Source organism: Dendrobium catenatum, unplaced genomic scaffold (genome assembly GCF_001605985.2).
Source record: "Dendrobium catenatum unplaced genomic scaffold, ASM160598v2 fragScaff_scaffold_333, whole genome shotgun sequence".
NCBI lineage: Eukaryota > Viridiplantae > Streptophyta > Magnoliopsida > Asparagales > Orchidaceae > Dendrobium > Dendrobium catenatum.
This window is the reverse complement of record NW_021318795.1, coordinates 146,556-169,135: the sequence shown is the minus strand read 5'-3', so window position 1 is coordinate 169,135 and position 22,580 is coordinate 146,556. Positions and strand designations below refer to the sequence as shown.

Below are 22,580 nucleotides of genomic sequence, written 5' to 3'. Positions count from 1 at the left end.
TAGTTCATCTCCTCTTCAACTTAATTTAGTTCATCTCCTCTTCAAGTCGTTCCTCCAATGTGTCTACCTTGGTCGCCATAAAAAAAAAAATTTATGGATATTTGGTACCATGAGAGCGCCTTCCCCTTTAAGCATAAGCCTACTGCTATCAACTTCTCCTCCTCCGTCTACCCATTGACGGCAAAGTACATTTCTACCTTATAGAACCACCCATATGCATCATCCCCTTCGAAAATGTGCATCTTCAGCTTCCTTACCTTATGATCCCCCCCGTTTCCCCTTACTCCATAGTTTCCCTTTTTCCAAGTGCTTGGCCCTCCCCAAGTCTTATAATCTTCTCTTACCCTTTCATACCCAAAACCTCCTTCGAATTCCCCTCTCTGTTCTTCAAAATTAGCACCTCGGCGGGCATAATATCCCTCCCTGTGTTCCCATTCAACACCCTTTGCTCCTACCCCCCCATACCCAAGCCTTTCCCCATACCTCCCTCCTCTATCCTCTCTCTGGAAAGGCTCCATATGGGGTCTTCTCCTTTCTCCCTCTTCGATCCCCACCTCATCTTCATCCTTACAAATTTCAGAATTCGTATTCTTTCCTTCTGGCCCTTGCACCTCTGAAGTCGTTGTTTGGTTGTGGAATTCTAACATCTTCTTCATTATGTCTCGTAAGTCTGCCACTTGCCCTTCCATGGAGGAAATTCTATCCCCCACCGTCATCTTAATTTAGTTCATCTCCTCTTCAAGTCGTTCCTCCAATGCGTCTACCTTAGTCGCCATAAAAAAAATTTATGGATATTTATTCAAAATTCCACAAGAACCCATTTTCCGATCACAAAAACCACTGCTGAAATTTCAAAAAATCAGCCCACGATAGTCCCAAAATCTTCTCTGATACCAATTTGATAGGAAACACTTGACATCTCAAGAATTTCTTACCAATCTTTGGAAAATAGCAAAAATTCTCCGCAAGAACCACAAAAACAATAGATAATTTATATTATTTGATGAAGTAGAAACAGAAAATATCGAGATACAATTGATCCTCTATTTGAGAGGAGGATCTATCTCTCCCAAATCTCTAGACGCCTCTAGAGCCTGAAAGAAATCTAAGAGATCTCAAATTTCAGCCAAATTCAAGATGCTCTAACCCTAGGAAAATAAACTATTTAATGCATACAATTCAAAAGGAAATCTCTAAACAGTCCCTACATTCAAATTTCCCTCCCAAATTTCTCAAAAAACTTTTCTAAACAGCTCCATTTGGGTGTTCGGATCGCGCAACATCTGTAGGAGGCGGAGATTCCGCCTTTGTTTTGCAAGCCGGGCCGGTCTAACATAAAAGTCCTCAAGAATTGATTTGATGAGTACTAAGAAGAATAAATTTGTTGAAAGCATGCTTAAGGATATTACATATATGTATTATGGCACAATGTTAAGTATTAGCAAATATTGCGGGGTGACCAAATGATTTTTATTTTAATAGTGTTTTTTCAAAAAAATATATACTTATCCCTTATCGAGATTGTTGTGGAATTCAAGATGAGGTATCTTGATGTATATGCATAAGCAGATTATAATTCTAATATGTTAGACTTCTTCTTAAGTAAATGAAAAGAATGAAATGTGGAGGGAATTCTTAGAAGACCATGGGCTTAGGATTATTAGAATGTAGCCTAGGCACATGATATATAATTTTATTGCAATTAAAATTGGAAATTATTAGTCGAAAATATTGAATACTTATAATAGATCCAAGCAGTTTGAATATATTATTTTGTAGAATGATGTGATAAATGAGAAAAAAAATTCAACAATAATTTAAGTTGGGTAAGTAAAATGGAAAATAACCTCATGAAGTACCATTCAAAATTAGAATATGATAAAGATAAATTTACTAGAATTATCTTAGACTGATAATATTTTTATGGATTATAGTATTAGGCAATAAAGATGCCATTGAAAATTATGTTGTTTGTTGTAAAAATTAGAATGTTAAGTTTGTATTCCCAATACATGAGTTTTCTCGATAATGTAGGGTCTAGGGATGGGCTTAATGCATACAACTTTTCCCTTTGAACTGAAAAGAGAAATGTTAAATTGATGTGTTAAAAAATTTCAAAACAAAGATAAATATGATGAATAATATAGAGATAAATATTTGTATTATTGGTGGAAATATCACTATTGAAGTGAAGAGAGTGGAAAGTAAACTTTGGTGATTTGTGTGTTGTAGAGGAGGCCGAAACATGCACCAATAAGATGGGAAGATAGAGTAAATGTTAAAAGAAAATAAAGGAGAAATGTTAAATAAAAGGTAACATAAAAGTAGGGGTGTCAATTCGGGTCGATGGGTCGGGTTCGGTTCAAACATGAGTTGGTCCGGTTCTAAACGGGTCAACTCGAACCCGACCCATTTTTGTAAACGGGTCGGCTATCTCAACCCGGACCCGACCCTTGCGGGTTGCCGGTTTGACACGACCCGACCCGGTTATCTTAACTCGAAGCGGCAACAGGTGCACAGCGGCAGGTTGCAGGCAGATCAGGCGGCACCGCGAGTAGTCGGCACTCGTCACGACTGAACCCGGCCCCGAAGCCTGAACCGAGGAACCTGACCGAAGAGAGGCGCAACGCGATTCGCGAATGTCAAAGCGCCAAAGCGGGTGCTGGCACGTGAGCGGCGAAGCCGAAGTGGGTTGGCACACGTCGCGATGCGATTCACGAACGGTGAAGCCACGCGACGCAACTTGACGCGTCGAGCAATGCTGGCAACCGGGCAGTGGACGCGGGCAGGGAGCATTTTCAGGTTCGCAGGTCAACTCAAACCCGACTCAATTTTTGAAACGGGTCGGTTTATTGAACCCGAACTCGACCCGTTTCACAAACGGGTTGACCCGAACCAAAGCTTAGGGGTAGTTTGGGTATTACTTAACTTCCAACAATTATATCTCCTAATTTAAGCGAGATTACATATAAGTCCTTTATACCAAATCGATCGAAATTTCGCGCTCTATTTTATAAAATTATTTGCGTCGAAATCCGGCAACTTCGAATTTTTCACTTAAAGTACGTCGCGGCGCTTTGAAAAGCGTGCGAAGTCTGAAATGGCTTTTTTTGCGGGTTTTACAATAAATCCATGTAAAGACGAAGTTGGTGCATCAGACGCCCTTTGGTGATTGGTATTAAAAAGATGCGTTGCTGCTATCTTACTTTACCTATTCTTAGTAGCCACTTTTCTTGTTTGTATAACTTTATATTTTCCTTTCTGTTTTAATATTTTTTCCCTAAGATTTTTACTTACTATCTAGACTAAAATATTTCTTTCTTCTTCTCATCTCTCCATTTCACCTCCTCACTTCTCATTTTCTCTCCTCATCTCCATCCACCAACATCATTTTTCCTTTGAGTTTCTGATTATTTCTTTTCATTTTTAATTCACGTTGAAGGTGTCAAAGCAGGTCGGATTCGAGTCCGACTTGAATCCAGTCAATCTGAACCCGACCCATTTAATAAATGGGTAAAAAAGATGGAGTCAAATCCAACCTGCTAGCAACTCGAACTTAACCTGATAATCTGTTTTAATATATATATTTTAGGTTAATTATTCAATAATAAGAATATTATATCAACAAATAAAAAAAATTAAGGAAAAAAATTTAAATGGGTTATTTCTGAGTCAAAATTGAGTTGGCGGGTTAACCTGAACATGAATTTTTTTTGTCGGGTCATTTATTGACACCCCTAATTCACGCAATGAGTGAGGAAACCATTTTTTAGCCATGCAGCCACATAAAGGTATTTTTAATTGCCTTCAACTGAGTCTTTTGCTATATTTGTTATTTATTTATTTTAAACTCTTCTCCAAACTTCAAATGGTAAATAGATCCTACTCCTTTTAACCAAATGGCCCCTTGAAAAAAAAAAGCCTCAAATGAAATGTTAAATGTAACCATGTAATGCTATGGTTCATCATATAAGAAATTGGATACTAGAAAAATTATAAGAATATACATTAAACTTGAACCCGTTAATTTATCAAATATTCGGAATGACCCACCAGGACTTGAATAACTGTCCACAAGTTCCTAGCCATTTCCTTTTGAACAATTAAAATCTAAGATTATATTTTCAAGAAATAAACTCACCGAAAGAATTATATTTGTAGAAAAGCGCCAATCAATTCATACATAAGAAATTGTTCTCCTCTAATAGATATGTATTTTCAGTCATTCCTTTACATCATTTCTGTGTGTAATAGGTAAAAATGATGGTTGTGCTCGGTGAACTTGGTGGGCGTGATGAATATTCCCTGGTGGAGGCCCTTAAAGAGGGTAAAATTCATAAACCAGTTGTTGCCTGGGTCAGTGGAACCTGTGCAAGGCTCTTCAAGTCAGAAGTGCAGTTTGGACACGCTGTCAGTATGAGTTAAACATATTGTTTGTTATTTCTTTCATTCTGAGGCAATCTCAAACTAACAGGTTCTTGTCAATGAACTAGGGTGCCAAGAGTGGTGGTGAATTGGAATCAGCGCAGGCAAAAAATCAGGCTCTGTTGGAAGCTGGAGCAGTTGTCCCAACTTCTTATGAAGCATTGGAGACTGCAATTAAAGAGACTTTTGATAAGCTTGTAAGTTTTCTGTTCTTTTTAATATACACTCTGCTTGCAAAAAGGCGATGCCATTTTGCACTTAAAATTATTATGTCTTAACCTTAAGAGATTCCACTTGCCTAAAAATAGTGTTAAAAGTTCAATTGTACAATTATGTACAAGAAATGCAATTTTTGGTGAAACTGGCCAAATTCGACAAATGAAAGTGAAGGATGTGATCATTAGGATACTTTTATAGCTTGTTTATTAATCTCTAAGCAACTATTTGACACTTTAAATTCCTTTTTAATTTGATTTCACCATATTCTCAACATCTAAAGTCTAGCTTATTGATTGACATTTTATTTACTGATATCATAGTAAGATATTTCAACCAAAACTGCCATACTATTGAACAAGCATTTAGCGGAAATGTTGACTTCATAATTATGGCATATATCAGGTTGAAGAAGGGAAGATCACCCCTGTATCCGAAGTTAAACCTCCAGAAATTCCAGAGGATCTTAGCTTTGCAATTAAAAGTGGGAAGGTCCGGGCCCCAACTCACATCATCTCTACTATCTCAGATGACAGAGGTTTGAAAAACTTCTCCATCTTCATTAACAGAGTTCCCAGTTTTTCGGCAAAGATTTAGTTGCAGTTTTGTTATCATAATCTCCAGGTGATGAACCATGTTATGCTGGCGTACCCATGTCTTCTATTATTGAGCGTGGTTTTAGTGTTGGTGATGTCATCTCTCTTTTATGGTTCAAACGGAGTCTTCCTCGCTATTGCACACAGTTCATAGAGGTGGGTAGGAATCATTTCTACCCCCAACTTATTTTTGTTGTTGTATTAGATCATAACACCTTGCTGAAAGGCTGGGCCTTTAATTCTATCCTGATTTGAAATAGCATTACTGCTATCATTCTGCTTAAATTAAGGGTTTGTTTGGAACGACTTTCTTACCGCTTCTTAAAGCAGCTTTCTATCTAAAAAGCTACTTTAAGAAGCAATAATAAAACCGTCCCAAATGAAGCCTAAGTATGATTGTACTATTTCGTGTATATGTAGCTTGGCTTCTGTCTGGCTAACTATGTCATTGCTTATCAGATATGCATTATGCTATGCGCTGACCATGGTCCCTGTGTCTCTGGTGCTCATAACACTATAGTCACAGCAAGGGCTGGGAAGGATCTCGTCTCGAGCCTTGTTTCTGGTAATTCTGACAATTATCTAGTAGTTTTTGTAGCAATGCTGTCTTTCCTAATATAATATCACCCACAAGAAGTTGGCATAAGAACATGGGGTGCATTTTAATTTGAGTTTCTGAAACAGGGCTTCTCACAATTGGTCCTAGATTTGGTGGTGCAATTGACGATGCTGCCCGATACTTCAAGGATGCTTATGATAGGGTAAGTTCACTTTTGGTTTGAATAGTTGGAGTTAATTCTCTTTGCAATGTATTGTCCAAAATTTCACTTCTTGAAGATAGTTAGAAGTTTTTTATTGACGGTTTCCAGGGTCTTAGTCCTTATGAATTTGTGGAGGGCATGAAGAAGCAGGGCATCAGGGTACCTGGAATTGGACACAGGTATATTCCTTCACTTCTGATCGTTTTGATTTTTTTCTTTTTTTAATGAGAATTGCTGAAATGGGGTAGGCTATTGCTTTTGAAGGTTTCCATCTCAGTTATTTTATTTTTTCGTGCTTTTAATGCTATCTTGTGGAATTAAAGAATTGGCCAACCTTGAGTTCGAAATAGTCATCATTAGCTATTTCCTAATTATTTGTGATTGGCTTGATGAATCTTTCTGCAATGTTCATTCCTTTGACTCTTGAATGTTGGCTGAGATATTATTTATAGTATTTATAAACCCTTTTTTTAGGCTTATTGGTAATGTTATGTTATTGTGTTGTTGTTTTGTATGAAATGAAATTATAGTCACTCTCATAAGGATGGATAAACAATTTTGTAAGTTTATTGCTTAACCTCAACTGAGAAGGCGCAAGAAGAGAATGCAGTTTCTTAGAAGTTCAAAGGAAGCTGGAAGTCTTTCTAGCAATTTTTTTCCATAAAAGAACAAAGAAAATACCTTTAAAATTGATTTTCTATCATGTAAAGAACTTTCTTTCCCTTAAGATTTTTTTTTTATTAAAATTCACAGAAATTATTCCCTTCATAATTCTAATGAATTTGGTGGGTTTTGTTACGTTATAACTAAAATAATTTTGAATTCAAGATTTATTCTAGAAATTTATTTAGCCACATGGCTAAATCATCAAGAAATGGAGCATGGTAACACATTTGTACATTCTCGTTTCTCATAATTTTTGTAGAGTTGACATTTATAATGTTGATCTTTTATATTCTTGTTGCACATGTGTCTAATTATTTACTTTGATCTAAGATGTCTACCGTAGATTAAAAAAATTAATGAAAAATTTTGTATTAGAATATTTTGAGCAAAAAGTGGTCAGGATGGGGGCTCAAAGCTCATAAATTTGCTTATTATGTATTATACTCATCTTAAAGCATATCCAATAACTTCGAGTCTTATTAAAATTTTGATCAGAATAACTTGACAGGACTTTTTCCAATGTTAATAATCTAATTTTAATATTCCATTTACAAATTTGTTGATTACATCCATTGAATTTTTGTAGGATTAAGAGTAGGGATAATAGAGACAAGAGAGTTCAGCTATTGCAGCAATATGCACACAACCATTTCCCTTCTGTGAAGTACATGGATTATGCTGTTCAAGTTGAGAACTATACATTGTCAAAGGCCAACAACTTGGTTTTGAATGTTGATGGTGCCATTGGATCCCTTTTCTTGGATCTTCTTTCAGGCAGTGGAATGTTCACCAAGCAGGAGATCGATGAGATTGTTGAGATTGGGTACCTGAATGGACTCTTTGTCCTTGCTCGCTCCATTGGCCTCATAGGGTAAGTACCTTAATAGTAGGGGTGTCAATTTCGGGTCACATATTGGATTCGGGTCGAACCCAAAACTAACCTGCATTATTCGGGTCAACCCGAACCCAACCTGTTTTTGCAAACGAGACAGTTTTCCGGACTCGAACTTGACCCACTTCAAGTCCGGGTCAAAAATGGGTTTTCAGGTCAAAACGGTTCAATTTCGTGTCAAAGGGTCAACCCAACCCGATTTTTGAAAAGGGTTGAATTGTTGAACCCAAACCGACCCGTTTCGGGTTCGGGTTGACCCTAACCCGGAATTTTCGAGTATGGTTGGAGTCGGGTTTTCGGGTTGTGTCAAATATGAACACCCCTACTTGATACCGAATTTATTAAAGCTCGGATAAATTTGGCCTATCTTTCTATCTTCCTATCTTTCAATTGCAGGCACACCTTTGATCAGAAGAGGTTGAAGCAGCCTCTTTACCGCCACCCATGGGAAGATGTTCTATACACAAAATGATCAGTTTCTACGGTATCCAGATCTGTTGTTTCGATTTTCATTTATTTATTTTGTCACCATTCGACCAGCAATTAATACTTGTAGGGGCTGTACTATGGTAAGCAAAGGTTGCAGCCTTATTTCAACTTCGAGTTCTAATAGCATTCCTTTGTGTACTTTGATGATTTGCGAGCCAGAATTAGTTCAAAATTTAGACCTTTGCACAAGTTTTGCTCCCTTCGATTTCTGTTCAAATCTGTGCTGGGAATGGAAACTATGTTTAGGATACCTTGTATTTGCCTTTTTTTGAATAAAATATCTGGTAGCTTTTGTTTTTGTTTTTGTTTTTTTTTTCTTTTTTCTAGGGTGTCTCTATTTTTCATGAAAATTATTTTTTGAAGTGGAGTATGAGGCTTCGTTTGGGACAGTTTATTGTATGCTTTTTAAATTAATTTTTTTATATAATTTTTTTTTGAATTACAAATTCTATACTACAAATTTGTTTTAAAAAAAATAATAATAATGTTGTCCCAAATAAAATCTAGGTCTTTTGTGTACCATTCATGATTAATGGTAGCCAAATTATTTGGATGATTGCCAACTTGCCAAGAAGCAGTTAAAAATAAAAAAATAAAGCAAGCAAATAGAAGATCTATTTTTGAACCTAAAAGAAGAATAAGTTTCTTAGCTTCAGATAACATTTCCCTCCATGGTTTTCAAAATTTTGCAAAAGTGATTTCTTGAAGTGATTATGATGGTGAATGTTAGAATAGAATGCTTTTAACATACAATTATGGAGAAATTTTTTACTCCTTGAACCCTATAACCAAGTAGGATGGCAAGAACAAAGAATCATGTGCCATGGAATATGAACATTTTAAAGTTTTCTTGTGTTCAAAATTATTGACACTGTTTGTTATGTTCATTATTTTAAAATAGCTCATAAGAGGGATTTATTATTTTTTGTGGAGTCCAGATGGCGTTAGGAGACCAATAAAAATGTATCACATTATCTCAAAAATGTACCACGCTCGATACCAAGCTTTGTATCTAAACGTAACTGGATAGAAGAACCATCCGGTGTCCGAACAAAATAATAGCTCCATATGAGGGCCACACGCCCCAGCCGATTCCATTAATCACAAAACAAATTTAGATTTGATTATGAACTGGCAAAAGTCATCAGAAGGATCAAAATAATAATAATGACAAGCATAAGAGTATAAAAAAATATTCAAATTATAAGAAAATATAAAAAGAGGGTTTATTAAAAAAAAATATTACTGTTTTTTAAAAGAATCTTTTAAAATTTATAACTAAAAATTATTTTAAGAAAAGTAAAAAAATCGTCTCAAACCAAGTCTAAATGAGAACAAGAATATATATAATCATTTAAAGGCAAAACCTAATAAAACATAGAAAAATCAAAAAGTTGTATAGTAATTTGAGACCACAATAGTAAAATATATATGTCATTTGTGTTTGATCATACTCAACTTGATAATTAATTTAAATTTAATTTATTTTACGAGCTCATTTACTTAACAAAAATTTATAAACATAGCCTCTTTGAACTTATTTGACTCTAATACTAAAAAATAAATATGACCAAAAAATAAATGTATGTGCGGCAACTTATATATTTTATAAATCATATAAGACATTCAATATATTACATTTACATTATATAATTTGTTCCTAAACTCATGTTCAACTCAATAAATAAATGAATTAAATGCAATAATAATTAAAAAAAACACTTTAGCTCATTTATTTAATAAATCGAATAGAACAAAAGTTAGCTAACTCAGGCATTGTTTGTTTACACTACTTAAGCTTAAAAAAAAAAAAAAAAAAATGTTTAGAACACAAGCTTCAATACCACAAAATCATTATTTCTCTATGAGAAATACAAATATGGATAAATCAATTAAACACAAATGCATCTCTAAATAGTGCAACATAGCACAAAAAGAAAAATCAGAACTATACATTAAATAACCATCACAATCAAAACACCATAGATTTGATTAAAAAAAAAGGTTTAAATTATGCTTCATTTGGAATAGGACAACTTTCTTACTGCTTTTTAAAGTATTTTTTTAGTAAAAAGATTTCAATTTATATACTAAAAAACGCTTTAAGAAGCAATAAAAAGTCGTCCCAAATGAAGCCTTACATGCAAACTTTTATTTGGTCCGGTGTAAGAATGCAGAGGAACATTCGGTCGTAGGCAAAATAAGTAATTGGAAAAGTCTCAAAACAATCTCTAAACTCTTAATGTGTGACTAGTTTAATCTTGAAGTATCACGCTTCTCTAATTTAGTCTCTCAACTATACATAATTGATCCAAAATAATCCCTCATATTGCAATTATAAAAAAGCCGAAACACATTAATAAAGTTGCCTCACACTCTAGTTTTAAAAACCACTAGCTCTTCAAAATAAAGAGCAATCACATAGAACATAAATTAATTCACAACAGTGAGAAAACTACCCGAAAAAGTTCAACAAAAAAGGACCAAGCCAGCTCTTTTAGAGAAAAGCATGCCAATATAAACAATTAATAACTTAAAATTTCTTGCACTGAGATATATTAAAAATTAATGTCTCATTTGGGACAACTTTCTTACTGCTTCTTAAAGCGACTTTCTAGCACAAATTTTAATTTTTGTACTAAAAAGTCACTTTAAGAAGTAGAAAAAACTGTCCCAAATGAAACCTAAGAACTTGCAAGTATGACAGAAACATCAACTGATCAGAAAAGCAAACAATCAGAGCCATATAATAGAACATACAATACAATCATCAATGCTTTCTTCTTTTAATTCTCACAAGGTTGCAGGGAACTGGAAATTCTGGAGAGATGACCTATCTAATGAGGCCTAACATTCCATGCATAACTTAAATAACCCAGAAAAATGAAACATTTTAGTGTCAATTAAACCATTTTGCATAGGTCAAAAGTATGATTTCCATATAAGAAAGCAACATTTTATTGTACATAGCTTCAGCCAAATACAGAGAGGTAAGGAAAAATACATACAGCTTCCAAAGGGAAGTTTTGCGACTTGAAAACCAATGTAACATAAGACACTAAGTATAAAGGGATGAAAATCCCTCATAAAATTTTGAACATGCAGAATAGATAAATAGATATTAAATGATGGCGAGCTGAAAATAAGCTTCCATGGCATAAAATTTTAAGAATGCAGAAGATTTGATTAAGACTCTAAATATGTACCAATCAATCGATCTTTCAAAAGCATTTCATACGGCTTTAGATGATTGGAAGCTTTCAATAACAAAAATAAAAACCACTAAACCAGTAGTTGAGGGTGTGTAGATGTATATTTTTGAGAATTGAGAATCAGAATTGATACACCACCAAAAATTGCCTTGATCGGGCATGAATCTCGAGACAGGTTTAAGTTAGAAACTTCCGAAATTAAATTTGAGATCATCCAAACTCTAATTTCAACAAGTTTAAAGTCAAATTGAACATCTCAAGGAGATGACCCCAACGACAACCAAATCGGTTCAATCCGAGCCCAAATGGATTCAAATAAAAGGACCAAAGCATATTTAGAAGGTTCAAAGCATTAATTAAATGATCAAATGAACTCTAAATATGGCATGCTTATAGTTAAATTGAGCGGCTTGATTCGGCAAATCCAACGAGCCCAAGATTGCTAAATTCTGACATCATTAAGGCACATAAATGCTTGAAAAATGCTGCATGACCGGGAATCAGTACAGGCCGTCCGATGGACCACTCCAAATCTGCCATGGACTTCTCTATATTTATGGGGAGTGCCACTCACAAAAAAATTATAAATAGACCCCCACTCTATATGAGTGGGACATTTGGCAGGAGATTAGAGTTCTGAAGCTTCAAGGATCTAGAGCGCCACCCAAGCACCACCGCAAGTGAACTTCTGTTAGCCGATATAACTACCACCCGATCACTCAATCACCATTGGACTTCCGCCCGACCACCGTTGGACCACTACCAGGATACCACCCAGTGCCGACCGCGGTCGAACCACCACCTGGCTGTCGTCAGCCGCCCGACCGCCAACAGTCATCGGACCATAGCCAAATGCCATCAGGCCAACACTCGGCCTCTGAACTTCCGCCCGTCCACTGTCAGACCAGTGATCGGTCGCTGACTGCCGCCAAATCACAAGCCAAATGTTGATTGCTGTCGGACCACCCCCTAGCCACCGACCGCCGTACAACTTCCACCCGTTGCTAACTATCGCCGGACTTCAGCCTGGCCACCAATCGCCGCTAGACTTCTGCCCGAACGCCGTCGAATTCCAACTCGACGGTCGTCGAACTTCCACCTAACTCTCCAAACTCTTGTAATTGCACTGCCTCTAAGTTAAGGGAAGGGTCAACCTTTGTAATTCACTCAAATTTAGTGGAATGTTTTTACCTAGGCGAAGCCCCTTGATTTTTCCCTTTTGGGGTTTCCACCTAAAAAATTTTCTACTGTTTTTCTGCTCACTCACTCTACCACCGCGAATATTCTAGCCCGCAACAAGAATATTAGCTCATGGATAAGCAAAGTGTCGTGTACCAAAATTTTATTGATAAATAAGCATAAAGGAAAGGCAAAAAAAATAAAAAATAAACCTGGATAATACAAGATCAACTTATTCATGAAAAATAATACTAGTAATACTACAATCTACAATCTTTTTGATGTGGCTGCAATTTTTCGTAAAGATGATTTTAAAGCTAATGTGGGGAAAATAATTTTTTTGAAAGTTGTTGCGAACAGCTTCCCAATACATAACTTTTTGGAAAATAATAGCCAAAAAAAATTTTGGTTGCGGTATGAAAAAGCAAAGTAGGAAGAAAATTGTCCCAAACAGATCCTTAAGGTATTGACTTTGAAAAGCATGTAGAGTTGGAGAACGCTAATCAATTGTTGATAGGAAAGCAAAGCATTTGGCTGGTGTAAAAATAATCAGGCAGCTCATTAGGAACCAAAATACAGTTCGACATAAATTGAACAAATGAAAAGCTTGGATGACACTCCAGCCCAAAAAATTGTGTTTTCTTTGTTCTTTTTCGCCTGCATCTTCTCCATCAATATTAAATTAGAAAGGTTGCAGGCCTCTTTCTCCGCTTCATTTACTGTCCTAAACATTATTTTCCATTCCCTTTCTTGTTTATGTCAAATCAAATTCTGCAACTGTCCTCCTGCTGAGATTCCCCTCCTTACTTTAAACTCATGTTAGTTTAGGCATTAAGATGGTGCCAGCCAACTAGGGTCCATAAAAATGAAAACATAAGAAAAAAAATAAATAAATAACCTTGAAAAACTCGTCAGTCAATACTAGATGACATTTCAATTAACATCCCCTTGCTTCAATTACCTTACATGATGGCAACCTATAGTCTGGATTGACACCTGGAGAGATAAAAACTATCAGAAATACTCAGTGGAAGGCATGAAATAATAAATATATAAGTTGTGAAATTTATGAGGAAGATGACATGATTCTTAGAACATGATATGTAAAAAATGAAAAGATTATAAATTACAGTCATCAGGATAAATATGACGCCAATATAATTATTTAATTTTTTTTTCTTTTTTGGGTACAACTTCCTTGCGAGGCCAAGATCCAGGACCTATCATGATATAGGACTACATGCACATGCGATGTTATTAAATTTGAAATTGCATGCTCATGAAAAGAGCAGTAACAATTAATCAATTTTACAAATATAAAACAAAAAATTGAAGCCAACAATATAGTGATTAAGCTCATGCAATCAATTATATGATAATATTAGGAGCACAAAATAATCAAATTAAATCAAACCCTATTGATGTGGGTCTTTCAAAGAAAAGCCCTCGGTTAATAATTAGAATAGTCACTATAAGCATCCACTCACACACGCTCATAATAAGGGCTAAGCAGATAAGACTTCATGATTTTAATGATACCACAATCGAAGAGGAATTAAAGATAAAAGGCTTAGGAGAAGAGTTCACCATCTCAAGCTTCTGGATTTGGCTCCAACATCCACCACATAGGTATTGTCATTGATTTTCTTGAATATTTTAAATGGCCTTGCGCTTTTAGCATGAAATTTCTTAACAGCCCCTTCTGAAAACCGTTGCGGATGAATCCAGACAATCACCAACCTCTAATGTCTTGAATCTTCGTTTAAGATCGGTGTGAATTTTATGTTTTGCATTGCTCTGTTCAATATGGCGTGCAATTTCTTTATGCAATTCATGCAAATGCGACGCAAATGAAGATGCAGACTCAGAAATCCTATACTTAGGAGACATGTATGAGATCAAGAGGTTGTCTAGGCCTATACCCATGTACAATCTCAGCGGGACTCAGACCAGTGGTGCAGTTCACATAATTATTATAAGAAAATTCAGCTGTGGGGAGTTTGGAATCCTAGTCTTTAACATGCTCAGGACCTCAATAAATTTCTTAGACTCCTATTGACCAATTCAGCTTGACCATTCGTTTGAGGATGAAAGGATGTGGAAAACTATAATTTGGTGCCCATTTTCATCCAGAGAGTCTTCCAAAAATAACTTGTGATTTTGACATTTATATCAAATACAATGGTCTTAGGTAAACCATGTAATCTGACGACCTCATTAAAGTACAACTTAGCAATCAGGGAGGCATCAAATGTCTTAGAACAGGGTAGGAAATGTGCCATCTTAGAGAAGCGGTCAATTACGACACATATGGCATCATTCCTTCGAGAAGTCATGGGCAGGCCAAGAATGAAGTCCATGCTGACATCCTGCCATTGACAACTGAGAACAGGTATAAGGGGTGTAGAGACCTGTGTTCCGCTTTCGTTGTTCGGCCAGTTGACAAGTGTGACACCTACTGACTATCTTATCCACATATTTCTTTAGGCTAGGCCAAAAGAAACGATACTCCACGGCCTCAATAGTCTTATCACGACCGAAGTGTCCTACGAGGCCTCCGGGATGAAGTTCCGAAACGAGGAATTCTCTAAGGGAAGTACTAGGAATACAAAGCTTTTGAGCTTTGAATAGGTATCCAACTTCAAGGAGAAAATCATCCACTAGGCACTCCCTGCATGTGGACAAAAGGGAGTAGACCTCCTTGAAGTCGGGGCATTCCAAGTAATCCTCTTTGACTTGCTCAAACCCAATGATTTCTCCCCTCATTTCAATGGTAGTCATCATACGACGATTGAGCACATCGGTAGCTTTATTCTCAACTCCTACTTTATGCCTAAGGGAGGAAGTGCACTCATGTAAAAACTCTAACCATTGACCATGGCGTGCGTTCAACTTCTTCTGGGAGTTGATATAACAAAGAGCCTCGTGATCCGAAAAGATGAAGAACTCCTGCGGGAGCTGTAGTGTCGCCAATATCGTAGAGATTGAATCACAGCATAGAACTCTTTGTCATACTTGGAATAGCGCTATCGAATATTATTCAGTTTCTCATTGAAACAGGCAATAGGGTGACTTTCCTGGGACATCCTCCTCTAATTCCGACCCCCGAAAATCACAGATAACTTCGAAAACCTTGGAGAAGTCAGGAAGTCTCATCATTGGGGCTTCCACCATTTTATTCTTTATCTCCTCAAAAGCTTAGGTGGCAGTCGGTGACAATCAATGATAGGAGATACAATGGTACTGAAGTTCTTAATGAATCTCCTATAAAAATTGGTTAAGCCATGGAAGCTACAAACTTCTCAGATGTTCGGAGGAACTGACCATTCAAGTATGGCTCTCACCTTCTCGGGATCTGCAAAGACCCCTTGGGCTAACAGAATAAAGTCCAGAAAAATCACATGATCAACAAGGAAGATGCATTTCTTAGAGTTGGCAAAAAGTTGCTCCTTAGGACCTCACAGACCTGCCTCAAGTGGTCTAAATATTGGCTCACAGAATGGCTATAGATAAGAATTTCATCGAAACAGACAACGATAAACTTACCCATAAAAAGGAGCAGCACTTGGGTCATGACTCTCATGAACGTACTCGAGGCATTACTCAAACCGAAAGGCATGACCATCCACTCGTATAGACCATCATTGGTCTTAAAGGGAGTCTTCCACTCATCACCGGGTCATATCCGGATATGGCGGTACCCACTCTTAAGGTCAATCTTAAAGAATAAAGTGGCACCTATCATCATATCAAGCATATCGTCTAACCTCGAAATGGAAAAATGATACTTAACCATGATTTTGTTGATTACACGACTATCAATACACATTCTCCAAAGACCATCCTTCGGTGTAAGAAGGGAGAGTACAACACAGGTCAATCTTAAAGAACGTTGTAGTAACTCATCCACGTGTTTCTTTAATTCATCATGTTCCGTAAGGTTCATGCGATACTGTGATAGGTTGGGAAGAGAGGCTCCGGAGACAAAGTCAATAGCATGCTGAATGTCTCTTAGTGGAGGTAGCTGGATCAGGAGGATCATCTAAGAAGACATCAACAAAATCGCTCAGTATGGGTTGTACCTCCTGAGGAATGGGCTCATCATACTCAGGGAAACTCTCACAGCTAACCAAAGCGTACAGGGGTGTGCCTTGTGCAATTTCAAAATCCAGGACCTTGGCTGTCACAAGGTTTTGCCCTTTCGCTGGGTTGCGTAGGTGGTAACTTGATCTTTTTGCCCGCATATTCAGACATGCAAGTGTTCGAACGACCATAGATGTGGACATCATAATCAAAAAGCCAAGGACGCCCTAGAATGATCTGTCCCACATCCATAATCAAAACATCACACCACACATTCTCCTTATAGTCAGCGAAGGAGATAGGTATGAGGCTACGTTCCATCATCTCTAAGGCAATGGAGTTGACCCAAGCTACCTTGTAGGGAGATTAGGGTGAGGAACGACAAACAAGCTAAGCCTAGACATCATGTTGGAGGAGACAACATTAATACAACTATCACTATCCACGATAACTTTACAGTTTTTATCATTTATTTTGGTGTAGGTGTGAAAGATCGAGGACCCACGCCAGTCATCAGTAGCAACAAGTTGTGACAATGCACATCTCACCACGTAGATGGGAGATGTATCTACCTTCTGTATACAGTGGATGACAATAGTATCGTCATCCTCCTCAAAGAATTCACATTCACTGTCAAACTAGTGAATTTGGTCAGCCTCAGGTTCACACTCATCCTCAGTGACTTCTTCAATAATCGCGATCTTATACAGACTAGAACACTGGGAAAAGTCATACCCCTGACATCGAGGTGTATCTGGGGTTGGAGGCTTACCCCTAAAGTCAGGATGGGGCAGAGGACCTGAGGGTGGTCGACTATTGCTCCTGTGGGTCGATCGTGAGGTAGGGTGGTGTGGGGCCGATCCACTGGAAGTTTTGTGAGGAGGTCTAGCATCCTAGTGTTGACTAGGGTGCTGGGAACGGGTCTCCTCAAGGTCTAAAGATTAGACTGTAAGCACTCTCTAAAGTAGTGATGCTCCGAGCAAACAACTGGTTGCGGAGATCCTCACGCAACCCGGTATGAAACATAGACAAAATTTGCGCAAGGGTAATCAAGGTCTCCCCCTTGCAGCGAATCATGTAATCGTCAAAAGCTGCAATATAGTCCTTTACGGGTTTGCTGCCCTGGGTTAGCCTATTCCACCTACCAAGGAGCCTAAGAAAGTACGAAGGAGGGAGGTATTTTTGTTTGAGTTTGTGCTTCAAAGAAGTCCAATCAGTGATAGAAAACTCATTGCGGGACTCCCTAAGACTCTCTAGGTTGGCCCTACCGGTGAGTTTCAACTCTACAAATCTAATCTTTCTAGCTTCATATATGTTATACCATTTGAAAAAACTATCCATGTCCTTGATCCAGTTCTAAAAGAGATGAGGATCAAGAGTACTGTCAAAAGTTGGAGCATCGACCATAATATTTTTCAACAGAGGTATATCGGGGTCGTTATTAAGGTCGTAACTGTACTGGGGAGCTCGATAAAGGGTATGGGGTGCTCCTCATCCGGTACGGTGTCATCCCCATACATGGAAGAAGGCCTAGAAGGTGTGTAAGGTGTGGTGTGATTCCTGACTCGATCGAGTGTATCAAATCGTTCCATCATTTGGCGACGGAGTTCAGTTATGTTGGCTTGATTTTCCCTAAGTTGTTAACTAATCGTGCTCATTGGTCTTACCAAAAGGTCCAAGGTCTTGTGCATTTGTTCAAAGTCCATCTTATGTCTAAGGGTGGCTCAGAATTATGCAAACAGGAAGAAAATAAAAATGATAACACAAGCAAGTAATTTTGATGTGTGCAAGATGCGATTTAGATGCTAAGACATGGAATAAATAAATCCTAATAGTCACCTAAATGCAACCATGCTCTAATACCAAAATGATATAGGACTACATACACATGTGATGTTATTAAATTTGAAATTATACGCTCATGAAAAGAACAATAACAATTAATCAACTTCCCACATATTAACAATAAGTTTGAAGCCAACAAGATAGTGATTAAGCTCAGGCAATCAATTATATGATAATATTAGGAGCACAAAATAATCAAATTAAATCACACCCAGCTGATGTGGGGCTTTCAAAGAAAGTCCCTCAGTTAACAATTAGAATAGTCACGATAAGCATCAACTCACACATGCTCATAACAATGGCTAAGCGGAGAAGCCTTCATAATTTTAACAATGACACAATCGAGGAGTTAAAGATTAAAGGTTTAGGAGATGAGTTCACCATTCTCAAGCTTTTGGACATGGCTCCAACATTCTCCAGAATTCGATCGTCGATCGTTCATGGATGCGCTTTGAAGCAAACACACCTTGTAGTCGATAAGGGATTAAAGTGCCGGAATGGTTGGGATGTGGCCGGCCAAGGGAGGAGGATTTATGTATCCTTCTTAGGTGAGAACATCAAGCGAAGGAGAAGAAGTGTAGAGAGGTGGGTGGGGGCTTATGGTCGGTCCTAGAAAAGCGCTTAATTCCTTACTTGGGGTGATGAGTAAGGAAGGGAAGCAAGCAGGGAACTCTAAATTTAATTCCAGCATTTAACAAAATTCTATAATTGATTTCTTAATTAGGTGGCATGATAATTAAGACAATAATTATTTATGGTTTAGTAGGAATCAACGTTTAAAATTGCGTAATAAAAGGCATGCGACGCGCCTCAGCGCAATATGATCCCTTTAAGCCTCAAAGCTCACGCAATAAGTTCAGGTTTTGAGGCTTACGCCTCAAGTTTACTAAGGCGCGCCTTAAGGTGCCGCCTCTAAAAAAAAACTAACCTAATATTTTTTTTTCAGTTCGGACCCCCAATTGCCGATGTGAAGTCCTGGATTGCCTAGTGAGATTTCGACGTGGCATCAACATTTAAACCCTGTTAAAGCTAAAATGGCAGAAAATATTATAGTACACGCGGCGTTTCGGCTTTCAACTTCTAACAAACATTTCAAGCATTCACTCCTGAGCAATTTCAAGCATTCACTCAATTCCTTCTCAGATGTCGTCACCCCCAAAGAGAAAGGTAATTTGTTGACATATTTTCTGATCAAGTTCTGCGTATTTTATGCTTATATTATGCGTAGGGTGTTCAGAGTTTTGAAGTTCTTCGTATTTTATGCTTATGCTATGCATTGTGTTGTTTCTCAAAACTTTTTAAATGTTTGATACTTTGATCCATCATATTTTATTTGTATTTAGGGTTTATGAATTTATGTTGAAATTTGAAACCTAAATCCTAACTAAATTTTAAGTTTTTAACAATTAAACCCTAAACTTTTAAAATAGAGTAGTTTGTGCCAATTTTATGCGTAGGATATGCGTACGCTGGCATAAGCACTGAATACTCTATGCATATGTTGTGCGTGCTTGTGTGTATATTGTGAGTACTCTGTACGTACTCTATACGTATATAGTGCGTATCTTATTTACTTATTTTATATATTTTTATTTTTTATTTTTCAGATATATATTCATCCAATTATCTATCGATGCTATGTTTCGACTTTTCAAACAATCTGTGATAATTTTACTCAGCAAATTTATCCTGAAGTCTTGAAAACATTGAAATATTTAAAGATCATACAATTTTTGCAATTTCTTGGGTTTGAGCAAAATGTCTCTCTTATTTATGAGCTGATCTCAAAGTGGAATATTTCAAAGCAATGTTTTATTCTAAAAGGTCAGCTTATTCCTTTCACTGCTGATGAAGTGGCCCTTCTTACAGATCTGTCAAATAAAGAAGAAGAAATATCTTGACTTTTCTTAGCACATACTTCAATTACATCTTTGAAAATTAAAACAGACATGCTGGAGTTGAACAATCAGCCCCCCCGAGACTATGTTAAGAACGCTTATCATGTATTTATATTCAAATTTACTTTTTCAACTTAACAACTTTAAAAGTCCTTGGTTGCTTCAAAGAATAGTAAATAATCCAGATGATTTTTTGTCAATAAATTGTGCTGATTCGATTAGAAAATTTTTAGTTTGAGAGTTTAATAAGGCGTCCTCCAATATTTCAAATAAGAAACCAGCAGGTTACATCAACGATTTTGTACCTCTGCTAATTATGAGTGCTAACTGCTAACTGCTAATTCATTCAAAATTTTATTTAATTTTTATAATTCATTTGCTAAAATTTTCTTTCATCTTATGAAGATTTGGTTCATGGAGCATGCTTCTTTTCATGTTCCTATGTATGCTAGCAAAAGATCCTATTTTCTACGATGGGTCGATGATATTGTATATACTACAGAGGTGGTCACTAATGCATTTGTTAATTTAAGAAAAAGTAAAATTTTTAATGTCCTCTAGAGAGTTTCCCATACTGAAATTAATCTGATTAACGTCAAGAAATATCCATCAGACAACCCTCCATCCCTTAATTCCCCTCATGAAATATCCCCATCAAACCCCCTCAATCTCCCCATCATACCCCACCTCCTCAATAAGACCCCCACCAATCTCCTCATCAACAAAACTTTAGTTTTTCTGCTGAAACACTATATTCTCTCCAAGAAAGAATAATCAAATCATGTCAAGAAACCTGCACAAAACTCTTTCTTGAATTTGAAGGTATGTTGAACATAAAGTTTAAAGATCTAGCTGAAAGAGTTGAAGTTATTGAGGTCAAGCTCAATAATCATATTGATCAGAGCAAAATATTTCCTCAAAAATGATCTGTTAGCTACTGTTCATCTTTCAATAAGAAACAAAAATCAGATATCCCCCCCAATAAACCAATCCCCCAAAATGAGAGAATCTCATATATAAATGAACAAATCCCCCAAAATGAGTCAATCCCAGCCGAAAAGAATTTGGGTATGGAATTAGTTGCATTTCGGCTGGGATTGACTCCTTTTGGGAGATTGACTCATTTCTGAATGGGATTGGCTCATTTTGAGAGATTGATTTATTGGGGGGAGGGATATCTGATTTTTATTTCTTATTGGAAGATGAAGAGTATCCAACAGATCATTTCTGAGTAAATATTTTACTCTGATCAATGTGATTATTGAGTTTGACCTCAATAACTTCAACTCTTTCAGCTAGATCTTCAAATTTTCTGCTCAGCCTACCTTCAAATTTAAGAAAGAGTTTTGTGCAGGTTTCTTGGCAGAATTTGATTTTTTCTTGGAGAGAATCCAGTGCTTCAACAGAAAAACTAAAGTGTGGTTGTTGAGGAGATTGGTGGGGGTCTTGCTAAGGAGGTGAGGTATGATGGGGAGATTAGGGGTGTTTGATGGGTGGATATTTCAGGAGGGGAATCAGGGGATGGAGGACTGTCTGATAGATATTTCTTGACGTTAACCAAATCAACTTCAACCTAAGAAACTCCCTGAAGGACATTAAAAATTTGACTTTTCATTAGATTAATAAATAAATTAGTTACCACCTCTGTAGTATATACAATATCATCGGACCATCATAGAAAATGGGGCCTTTTATCAGCATACATAGGAGCATGAAAAAAGTATGCTCTAGGAACCAAATTTATATAAAATGAAAGAAAATTTTAGCAAATAAATTATAAAATTAAATAAAATTTTGAATAAATTTAACAGTTAGCACTTAGCACTCACAATTAGCAGAGGTACAAAATCGTTGATATAACCTGCTGGTTTCTTATTTGAAATCTTGGAGGAGGCCTTATTAAACTCTCCAACTAAAAATTCCCTAATCGAACAAACCCAGTTTATTGATAAAAAATCATCTGGATTATTTGCTACTCTTTGAAGCAACCGAGGGATTTTAAAGTTATTAAGTTGAAAAAAAAATTTGAACATAAATACATGATAAACATTCTTAACATAGTCTCGGGGAGGGGGGGTTGCTTGTTCAACTCCAGTATGTCTGCCTTAATTTCTAATTATGTAACTGAAATATGTGCTAAAGAAAGTCAGGATATTTCTTTTCCTTTGTTTGGCAGACCAATAAGAAGGGTCACTTCATCAATAGTGAAAGAAATAAGTTGACCTTTTAGAATAAAGCATTGTTTTGAAATATTCCACCTTGAGATCAGCTCATAAATAAGAGGGATATTTTGCTCAGACCCAGAAAATTACAAAAAT

At 36.7% G+C, this 22,580-nt stretch overlaps 2 protein-coding genes across 2 annotated transcripts in view; one reads left to right on the top strand and one right to left on the bottom strand.

The window, feature by feature from the left end:
* Window positions 1-8,170, top strand: part of LOC110093524 (ATP-citrate synthase beta chain protein 1) — a 31,616-nt gene extending 23,446 nt beyond the window's left edge. Inside the window, exons 9-17 of the mRNA XM_020818431.2 lie at window positions 4,255-4,410; window positions 4,494-4,622; window positions 5,047-5,179; window positions 5,266-5,393; window positions 5,697-5,802; window positions 5,922-5,998; window positions 6,107-6,177; window positions 7,251-7,535; window positions 7,953-8,170. Of these exons, the coding sequence (XP_020674090.1) occupies window positions 4,255-4,410; window positions 4,494-4,622; window positions 5,047-5,179; window positions 5,266-5,393; window positions 5,697-5,802; window positions 5,922-5,998; window positions 6,107-6,177; window positions 7,251-7,535; window positions 7,953-8,028 (1,161 nt within the window). The 3' untranslated portion in view covers window positions 8,029-8,170. The remainder of the gene's footprint in view (window positions 1-4,254; window positions 4,411-4,493; window positions 4,623-5,046; window positions 5,180-5,265; window positions 5,394-5,696; window positions 5,803-5,921; window positions 5,999-6,106; window positions 6,178-7,250; window positions 7,536-7,952) is intronic.
* A 4,801-nt stretch (window positions 8,171-12,971) lies between these two features.
* Window positions 12,972-22,580, bottom strand: part of LOC110093584 (FHA domain-containing protein At4g14490) — a 15,206-nt gene continuing 5,597 nt past the window's right edge. Inside the window, exons 2-3 of the mRNA XM_020818518.2 lie at window positions 13,398-13,432; window positions 12,972-13,286 (exon numbers count right to left, since the gene is read on the bottom strand). The gene's annotated coding sequence lies outside the window, so the exon portion shown is untranslated. The remainder of the gene's footprint in view (window positions 13,287-13,397; window positions 13,433-22,580) is intronic.